The sequence below is a fragment of the Hipposideros armiger genome, unplaced genomic scaffold, assembly GCF_001890085.2.
Source record: "Hipposideros armiger isolate ML-2016 unplaced genomic scaffold, ASM189008v1 scaffold_584, whole genome shotgun sequence".
NCBI classification, from domain to species: Eukaryota; Metazoa; Chordata; class Mammalia; order Chiroptera; family Hipposideridae; genus Hipposideros; species Hipposideros armiger.
The window spans coordinates 387,769-398,652 of NW_017731934.1; the positions used below are offsets into that span (position 1 = coordinate 387,769).

Here is a 10,884-nt window from a genome sequence, read left to right on the forward strand (position 1 = left end):
CACCTGGTGGGGAAATCCAAAGCACTTTAGGAGGCTGGAAATGCCATGCTAAGCAGTTTAGACTTCATTCTCTGGACAATGAGGACTTCCATGGAGGCTCCTTAAGGTGGGGAATAGCATGTTTGGATCTGATGTAGATGAATCCATAATACAGAGGACAAGAGGGAGGGAAAATGGATAATTACACATGTTCAAACATAAGGTAGTCCTCTGGAGGGTCTGCTAAGGACCATACTGAGCAAAGGGAATCCTAACTTGAGCTTATAACAAATGTATAAGGAGATACCAAAGACGGGGTCCATGACAAAGGATGCCCCAAGGATATCCAGAGTGCTTTCTCACGCAGAGCTCCAAGTGTCCCACAATGAGGCGACAAGAAGACAGGCAAACTCTGGCCCCTCATGCCAGGTGTCTGCCCCAGTAGCAGCGGCTACCAGAGAGCGTGAATGTGACTTTCAGAGGTGGTAGTCCAGGAGAGTAGGGTTTAGCTTTCAAAATGTTTAAGATGAGGTTAAGCAGAAAGAAGCCACTTCTGGCTTACAGGGGAAGCGACGGGAAGGGCAGAGGCAAGGTCATCAGATGGGAGGGCAGAAAGGGGATTTGAGAAGGGGATCACTGGATAAGAGTTGATCCTAAGATTACAGGAGGGGGATAAGAATGTTCCAGTAACAAGGGTGACCATTACAGTGAGGGGTATTAAGAACTGAGCTAGGCTCTTTTTATAATTTTTTTTTTTAAGATTTTATTGGGGAATGGGGGAGGGAAACAGTATTGGGGAATCGGGGAAGGGGAACAGACAAGCTGCTTTTCTTTTGTTCTTCAGTCTAGTTGTGGAGGACATCGCTTCACCGGCCCATGGTAGTATTATCATTGCGCTCTTCCCGGGTGAGGCAGTCGCTCACCGGCCATTGGACAGCCACTCATGGCGGCTCACGGTAGCCCACGAAAGCTCATGCCAGCTGCCAGCCAGCCCAGCTGCAGCCTACACCATCGCCGGCGACTCACGGCATCCCAGCTCCAGGTCGAGCTGTTGTTCACCATCTTAGCTGTAGAGGGCACAGCATCACTGGCCCTCATGGGGGATCCAAACTGGGGCCCTGCTGCTCAGAGCTGGCATCCCAAGCCAACTCCTAACCTATGCGCCACTCGGCTGGCCCTTATAATATTTAATAATGGGAATCAAAATACCTATTTTAAGGGCCGGCTGAGTGGCTCAGTTGGTTAAGAGCTCTCTCAAGAGTTTGAGCTCTGAGCAACAGCGGTTCGAGTCAGCCCGAGCTGAGCAGCCATGAGCTGCCAACAGGTGGCGGGATGGCTCAGCTAAAAAAAAAACTAAAAAAAAAACCAAAACCTATTTTACAGATGAAGACACAGAGATGCATGGAATACTAAAAGCACATAGTTAGCAAGTGACAGAACCTGGGGTCTGATACCAAAACCCCAACTGTTCTCCACCCACATCACACCAGTAACTCCAGGAATCCTTCATTTCTCGGGGGGTACCATGGGACTCTGTCCTGCCAAGGCTGTTTTCCTGAAGGTAACAGTAAATGAAAGGAGGGGCTGGCTGTGGAGCACTCTCTCTGAGCAATGCAGCAATTTGTTTTAGAAGAGGAAATGATACAATAGCTACGTCTTCAAACAGAAGGCTTGTGCTGGAAAACAAAGCAATTAAGAATACAGGATTCATTCCACAAATATTTACTGAGTACCTACTATATGCCAGGCACGTTTCTAGGAGGAGGGAAGACAATGGTTAAGCTAGCTTCCTACCTCATATCGGGTACAATTTTGTGAACCAACCACACCTTCTGCAACCATCCTTGATATTAAGACAGTAGTTCTTTTGGTTGGCCATCATTCCCAGTGAAGGTTTGATTAAAAACATGAAGCCAAATCTGGCAAAGAAAATCTGACTTCAGTAGGTCTGAAAAGAGGTACTGGGATCTGTATTTATTTTGAAGCTCCACCAGTGTTTCTGACGTACAGTCAACTGAGAGATCTAGGATGCAAAAAGAGTGCTTAATCTATTGCCATTTTTTTAACATATTTGTCTAGGTTAACGTGTTTGCTTCTTTACGTGTACTTAGTTTTATCACAGGACCATGTACAAATTTAAAATTTGCCCTCTTTGTGTGTGTATTTGTCTTTCGTAAGTAGTAAAAAGGTAATTAACTCAAGTGGATTCCCTTAAAAGGTAGGGAATTCTGAGGTAAAAAGGTTGGCCTCCTGTGGAAATGTGGACATCTTAACCAGAGCAGAATGTAGAAAAATACCGCAAGCCACATGTCATGGTTAAGTATACGTATATCCTATTCTCGTGCAAACCACATGTGAATGTAAACAGATCAATCATATTAGTATGAGCTATAGTTTAATATTAATCAGATGACGCTGTACACTTGAGAATTATGTAAGAGTCTTGTCTCCTGCGTATATAAGTCAGCTGCAGTAAATTCAAGCAAAAAGATACCCTGGGAGAATGCTCCCACTTATAAGAAGGCAGAAAGAAGCCTTTTGGAATCCTTTTAGCCAACCACCTCATTCTGAGGCAGACCAGACTGAAACGTTCTGAGCAACATAATGGATTCCATGACTAAGAGGAGCTTCTGTTTACCTTCTCCACCTGATTCACGTGTCCCCCTTTGTTCTGACTATCAGGAGCTCCAAACCAAATACAGGGCCTACAACAAGCAACTCTACAGGGTTCTTTTATGTACAACCATGCTGTATCTTCATCTTATTTGTCCTCATTTCCTCAGATAGTCATTTAATAGAGTGTTTTTTAAGAGCAGTTTTAGGTTCATAACAAAATTAAGAAGAAGGTACAGAGTGCATATATGCGTGCACGCACACACACACACACACACCCTGTCCCCACATACACACAGCCTGCACCACCTATCAAAATCCCACAGCACAGTACATTTGTTACAACTGGTGAACCTACATGGACACACCACCATCACCCAAAGTCCACTGTTTACATCAGGGTTCACTTTTGGCGTTGTATATTCTATGGATTTGGACAATTGTATAATGACATGTACCCACCATTACAATGTCATATAGAGTAGTTTCACTGCCCTAAAATTCTTCGGTGCTCCGCCTACTCATTCCTCCCTTATTCTTAACCCCTGGCAACTATGGATCTGTTTATTGTCTCCCTAGTTTTGCCTTTAATAGAATGTTATATAGTTGGAATCATACAGTATGTAACCTTTTCAGAATGCCTTATTTCATGTTACTAATATGCAGTTAAGATGCTTTCATGTCTTTTCATGGCTTGAGAGTTCATTTCTTTTTAGCGCTGAGTAATACTCCATTGTCTGGATGTAACACAATGTTTTTATCCATTTACTTACTGAAGGACATCTTTCTTGCTTGCTTCTAAGTTTTAGCAATTATGAATAAAGTGGATATAAACACTTGTGTGCAGTTTTCTGTCAGGATATGTTTTAATTCATTTGGGGAAATGTATACTTATTTCTTTATCCAACATGTAAACCCCTTCGGATTCTTATTGAAATGAGCTAGGATTCACAAAATTCTGATTCTTTATTTCATGGCTAACCCATGTGGAGAGTAGCACTTTGATTTTTAGGAAGCAAATAATGTGATGAGAAAAGGAGCATTACACCAAGTTCAAACTCAAGCTGAGATAAAAATATTTTCCAGCTCTTTTCATTATGAAACACACACTCCCAGAAGCTCATAACAAAAGTGATCTCACTGTTACCAACAGAATAATGTGTTTTCTACACAATAAAAAAGAACTTAAGGTGCTCAAAATAATTATACTCTCTCGTAATGTAAAATGCCAAATGTTTATATATATATATATATATATATATATATATATATATTAGGAAATATGTCAGCACCGATTTCAAGGAAAACCCCATTTCCTCTCTTAAACCTATGAGAATATTAAAATATAGAGCAGCTTATAAAGTTAGGCATATGTGATATGAAATAACTGCATATATATAAGGAAGTTATTTACTTTTGCCATAGTTAACCCATGACTACATTAATTTTACATGCTAACTTCAGTCCTGCTTCATCTTATTTTCCTTATTATCTCTTTTCCCCTTAGATCTTACACAAATTTATTTTATCTGCCTCTGTAGGTATCTGGGTTATCTTCCTTAAATCTTTGTTGGGGCAAGGCAGAGCAAAAATTATTAAAGAATAAATCCAGAAATCAAGGTAGTTCAAACCTCATAAGCTCTCTAAAGACAGTTTATATGTTCTTTTTCTCTTTTGTATGGACTAAAATTCTCCTTAGGAAAACCTATTTTTAATTTTTTTTGTTTGTGAATTTCTTATATGCCCATAGTTAAAAGTGATAACATCACCGGTAATCTAATTTCAAACTTGGAAATTCCAGTATCATTTGACTAAAAATTATTCTCTATGGCAGATATAACACTTTGCCTTAAGAGCTCTTTAATGGCCTCTTGAACCTTGGGGTCTCTTTTACATACTTGTCTATGTTTTAATAATTGTAAGAATAATGCTTCATAAGAATTATGAGAATAATGCATAAAACTTGGAAAATTAAGAAAAGAATAAAGAACAAAATTAGAAGAACCTATACAACAAATTCACTCAAAGAAATTACAGTTCACTTTTCACTGTATCTTACTAATCTTCCTCATGCTACAATTCACTCATATAAATAATATGTGGCTTAATGTTGATGCCAGCGTCTGGTTTTACCTAATTTTCCTCTGCCCTGACAGAGGCCAGTTTTCCCTAAACAATCCAACATACATAACCTCCTTCTTTTTCATTTGCACACACATTCTCACATATACAGTCCCTGTTTCTACCTGGATATGGTCCAATAAAAACAGGGTATATTTAATGAGCATTATCGTCAGTTCCTATCATGTCTTTTACAGTTGTTCATGTCTTTACTTATCTATATGCGTAAACTCACCTAACTTGTCAACATGTTACCTTCTTTTGCTTTACTTATAAGTCAGTCTTCTATATATTCCTATAGAAAAGGCCTGTTTTTAACCCCTGTGACATCAAAATAGGTTTTCTCCAAATCTTACTCAAAAACTTCATTTTAAAACACATATACCTTCTTCCCCAAATTAACTGATCTACAACCATAAGATTAATCTATAAAAAAATATGCCCTTTTGAGCAGATGTCTGCCCCTCTAGACATGGAGACCCTAAGTCTTCCATCTCACTCTTGGTCTATGAATACTTCATTCAGGATGCCATGAACAATAACTGATGCCTGAAACTAAACGGAAATATATTCCTGTTATGCAATGATAAATTTCAGTTCAGCAAGAAAGTAGTTACATCTGGTTCTTATGAGGTATAATTGTTTTGAGATTTAAACTAGCCCCATACTTCTTAGAAAGATTGCTCCATTTTGGATCTCTTCCACATCTATCTACTTAGAGTGAAATAACTGAAGTAGGCGAATGCAAAAACACTTTCAGGTACTTTTTACAGAGATTAAGTAGAACGTCACCTGGCACATGTGACCAAAAATTATTATTTCTGCCACGAAGCACTAATAAAAAGAGAGGAGATGCAATATTCTGTCCTCGCTAAAAAAAAAATCAGAGGTATATCGAATCATTCCTAGCAGAAACATCAACCACCATGAAATAACATGTAAAAGATATTCCTTCCCAGTCTCAAGTTACTGCTTAGAGCAAACCTCTTTGTGCCGTTACCTTGCAATTCTGAATCATTCGCCTTTGGACTGCTCCGTGCTCGCCGCTCGGTTTTCTTAATTCCCGGCCCGCCGCCGCTGCCGCCTCCCCCGCCGCCGCTGCCGCCTCCGCTGTGGCCTTTCCCGTAACCATTGTACACGGTTGTGCAGTTGCTTTTGTAGATAGAAGAGGGAGGGCTATTGAGGCGATTCTGGCGGTCAATCTGGCGGTCTTTCAGTTTTTTGTGTGGAGGCTTGCTGTACTGGTCTTCTCGGGTGATGTAGCTTGACATTCCGTAGAGTGGTATAATTTCTAAAATGGATGAATATGACAGATACAAGGTGTCTACATTTTCAATAACAAATTGTTAATGGTTAAATGACCTGACTCCCAAAGAAAGAAGTTTACAATATTACTAAATACAGTATAAAAATATTTCAAAGGAAATGATAAACATGTTATACATGCTTAAAAAATTCCCATTCGTTTCTAATCAAGGAGCAATTACTCATTAAAAACCATATTGTGTGTTCAGGAATGTTCTCAAAATTATGGAGACTACTGAAGAAGACAAGGTGACTGTCCACAAAGAGCTCCTATTCTGGTTGAACTTATAAATAAATGTGATTCAGTAGTTGCAGTACCCAAAAAGTCAGAACAAACAAAACACCCCCTTAAATGTATACTTAGAATCAAGGTACTTAAAAGTGTACTTATCCTGGTAGACAGAATAGCATTTCTATTGGAAAGTATATAGCAACCAGAATATAAGGAGTTACTTGTGGCATCTAAAAGAGCCAACATTTGAACAAAACTTACTAAAGCGATGAGATGACAAATTCCCATTGAAAATAATCAAAGCTCACAGAAAGAGGGATGATATTCAAATAGAAACTGTAGGGGTAAATAGAAGCCATCTCTCAACCCGGTGCCGTACATAATAAGGTGTGGTCTCAAACCTCTATGTTGGAGTAATCAGGAGGCGAGGCAAACTAACAGAATGTCAGCTGGCTTCACTATACATATTTTTAAGTGACTCAAAAGAAAATGGGAGTCTGCAAAATAATCTTATGATCTTAGAGGGGAAAATTTATTTTAAATTTTAAATCAATTAAAAATAATATTCGGACATTAATAAAAATTCAGTACATAAGACTGAATGTCTATAAGACATTACATGTCTATAAGAAAAAAGGGCCCCACGTGCATCAGGTGACCATATAAATTACCACCCAAATGTGAACACTTCTGAGAGTGAAAAGGGGGGAACTCTCAATTGTTTCTCTGGACAAGAGACCTCAACCAGGGCTGTCCTAGGCATACCAGGAATATATGGTCACTGTAGGTATCTTAACAACTGATGTTTCCATTATTCAATGGTAAAGATCCACTTTTTTTTTCTTTGTATTCGCATAGCTTAAGGAAGGTGTTTAAAAAGCAATTCTTCACAATATAAGCAATTTGTACCAGAGAATATGAAAAACGAAATACAATCCTATTCAAGGAGCATAAGCACAAATAGATTACGTTCAAATACACAGAAAAAAATGGTTAATATTTTAAATATCACAATGCATTACACTTGAGATTTAAAATATTCACTATGGGCACTAATACAATAATCTTTTAAAACGTCAAATTTTTAAGCTCCTATGATTTGGGAAACTAAATGTTTAAATTTCTTTTAGGCATGCTCACTGAAAACTAAGATAAGAATATGTACGTGGCTTTTTTAAATGAAAGCAAAGGGATTTTGTTTTACTGCTTTCTTAATCTGAAATCAATGAAGGCACTGTTATTTGTACATTATTGCTCTGTGTTAATTTAATGAAATTAAACCAAAATACCTGATGAAATAAAGACACAAAATTTATTTTGCTTAATTCTAATTATTTAAATCATACTGCTGTCTAAAATTGCAAAGTATACCATTTACAAAATAGTAAGTATGGCATCCTACTATCAAACTGCTTTACCCTACTAACCAGTCACTCTTTATCAAGAAATGAATTGGCAGCCAAGGCTTTTCACAATGTCATTAAGCTCAGACCCAACCAGAAAACCATAACAAATGTTCAAATATTTAATGTATATTGTGTCTAAGCACTGAATACTTTTTAAAAAAATTAGTTAATTAACTTAATTTTTTTCAGTTTTTACCCAAATGTCTTCATGGAATATGCCTACTTATGTGATGTTTTTGGGTGTTACATCACTAGGTAACAAGATTATATTAATAGGAAGTTATTGATGACTTCATGAAATCAAAGTATCAATTTCATCTTTTTCTATCGTCTCTTCATACCCCATTATAATAGCACCTGATTCTTTTGAATTATACTAAATTTCTTTCAAACTATTAAAAATAATAACCAAATTCTATCCCTAAGTTACAACAGGCTATTTCACTTAAAATATCCATCTCAAATAGTTCTCTTGTTAATGAGAAAAAAATTACAAAGTGAGATGAACATACAGGAAAACATATATATGTATAATGGTTAAGAGAAAGTGAGGCGATAACTTGCTCCAAAACTTAGACTCAAAAGAAAATGATTTTGCAAAGTCCTAAACGTTATTTTTACCCTCACTTATCTGGTTTCTTAGTATCCATTTTGATAAGAAAAGGGCTTTAGACTAAACCAACAACAAGGTAAAAATTTTAAAAACATGATGTCGGTATCTCTGTGACTCTTTCATTTCAAGGTAAGTATTTGCCTAACAAACAGTGAAATTGTGGCTGTACTAATGGCTATTCTTAAACTAAAAATAGGGAGGACTACATCAACAGCGAGGGGATTCTGGCTTCTACCAAGATTACAACATCATGGAAACCCAAAGATTACTAAGACCTAACAGTCTTCTATCACTGGAAATGGTCCACAAAACCCTTTTTCAATTTCCCTTCTATTGCTAGAGTATACGATGTCTAAGAAACAATGTGCTACAGTTCTGCTTCCGGCCACTCTCACATAAAAATATGTTAACAGGACATGGGAACATATGATAGATCACTGCTTCTTTTTACAAATAAGTGGCTATCCCACTCCCTGCTCTTTGTGGGGTGGGATAGGGGCAGAATTTAGAAAAATATAAAGAAAGAAAGATCTGCAACCCACAAAGTAATTTTTGCAAGCTACAAATCAGGACAAAGTAAGCTAGGAATTTCCCATGAGCTTCATACATCAGACAGACCCTCTTCTACCATGCTGCAGAAACAAAGGGCTCTCGGACTCTCTTAAGCTACTTAAGTGCTGTAACCTCTTTCAACAGCTGCCAGGACCAGCAGTAACATACTCACCTTGCTCACTGTATAATGTAGGGGGAAGATGGTGCTGAGGGAAGAACTGAGGCGGCATGTCTCCAGGTCCAGTAACAGGTGGGTAGTAAGCCGTGTGTGAGTTATGAATAAAATGCGGGTGGTGAGTCAAGTACGGGGGTAGGTGATGGGTTGGAGACATGGCTGAGGGGTAGCTTGGGGGGTAACACTCAGGAGACTGGGGTGTGACCACCACACGGCGGACTCCAGTATTATCTTCAATCACCTAAAGAAAATAAAAAAAAAGAAAGAGTGTAGTGGGTATTATTAGCCAATATCTTGTGAGTATACACAGTATTTAATTACTTCCCCCTTATTTTTAAATTTCTCTCCTCCATTGGGAAAAAAAAAATTAGTGCATGTTGAATTCTGGTTCTCTAATTCAACCAGTTAAATGAGTTTTATAAGTACTAACACTTAACCATTAAAATTTACGAAACTTTCACAAACCACCTAATTCTGATAACACGAAACTTTTTGGAGGTATCAAGAGCTTGATAATAAATTTTGTTTATTTCAAAAAATTTTTACAGATGAAGTCTTCTTCCAGGACTTCAAAAACAATTAAAGATGTCATTCAAAACAAGTGAATTTAATGTGTGCTTAGTGTGATTTTAGGAATGACTTCAAATATAACTAACAGTTCAGTGATTTTTCCAGCAAGAAGAGATTTCTGGGTCACCTAAGTGCTTTTTACAGGGCTGAGCTTCCACATCTGCCTGATAACACTTGACCCCATTCCTACTTTAGCATGCACATTCCATCATCATGAAAACATTAACTTCAGATGCCATGAAAGTGCCAAAAAAGTCATTGAATCTGGGACCAAGGATATAAGTGAAATGAGGGGATTCCAGCCAATGAAAAACTTGAGCAATCCCAAATCAAGATGGATACCTTTGCTACCATCCTGATGCTGTAATGAGTGATGTGAAGGGAGACATTATGATATGATATGGGACCTGTTATAAGCAGAGTGGATGCCAACAAACACTCTATCCATAATTTCTTCAAAATGTTTTTTAATTCACCCAAGTAAGATAATTAACTGAAGCAGTACAAGATCAATATTTATTTGCCTCTGTGGCCAACTTAATGCTACCTGCTCTAAGAGCAAACAACTGTGTTGAGACACAAGGTTAAGAAACGAATAGAACAGATACCATAATCAAAAGGGAAGGCTGTGGGGTACAGAGAAGAGGAGCATGCACTGGCAGAATCAGGAGGGCTTCAGGGACCTCAAAGAATTGCTAGGGCTGGGGCAGTTGAGACAATGACCTCTGGATCAGGGCTCTGCAAGGAAGCGGCAACGAGGGCATAAGAGTAAACTTGGAAGCCAGGACCAGGCTGCCAGAGACCAGCTGGTCTAATCAAGTATTTAAGGCAATAAGGTACACACAAGGTATTTAGAAATTTTGTTTTTAAAAACAAACAAACAAAAAAACACTGAAAATTAAACTTATATGTTGAAATGCATTGCTCATTACACCTCAGGAGGCTGATTACAGAACACAATAAAATGACTTAATGCTATCTAAAACATTCTTAATGGTATGTAAAAAAAATGTATACTAAGCTTTGTTTCTTAAAATCTTGCTTGCTACATGATGGCATGTTTAGTCTGTACGTTAGTGTACAAGATAGATTTAGTTTGAATTAATAGGCATCAATGTTTGCATTAAGAAACTAAAAATATTAGTCATGTTTATTAATGAATCAATTAACATATCAGTATCAGAATTAACTACTATGTTAATAATTCATTAAAAAAGCAATATAGGGCCAGCCGAGTGGCGCATTGGTTAAGAGCTGGCTTGGGATGCCAGAGGGCCCCGGTTCGGATCCCACATATGAGGGCCAGTGACACTGCCCC

At 37.9% G+C, this 10,884-nt stretch overlaps 1 protein-coding gene across 4 annotated transcripts in view; it reads right to left on the reverse strand.

The window, feature by feature from the left end:
* The window catches only part of FNDC3B (fibronectin type III domain containing 3B), a 329,942-nt gene that overhangs the window by 129,850 nt on the left and 189,208 nt on the right, over positions 1-10,884 (reverse strand). For all 4 annotated transcript variants that reach the window (XM_019624326.1, XM_019624327.1, XM_019624328.1 and 1 more), the window contains 2 exons: positions 8,994-9,237; positions 5,714-6,004 (listed from right to left, as the gene is read on the reverse strand). In XM_019624326.1, the coding sequence (XP_019479871.1) occupies positions 5,714-6,004; positions 8,994-9,237 (535 nt within the window). The remainder of the gene's footprint in view (positions 1-5,713; positions 6,005-8,993; positions 9,238-10,884) is intronic.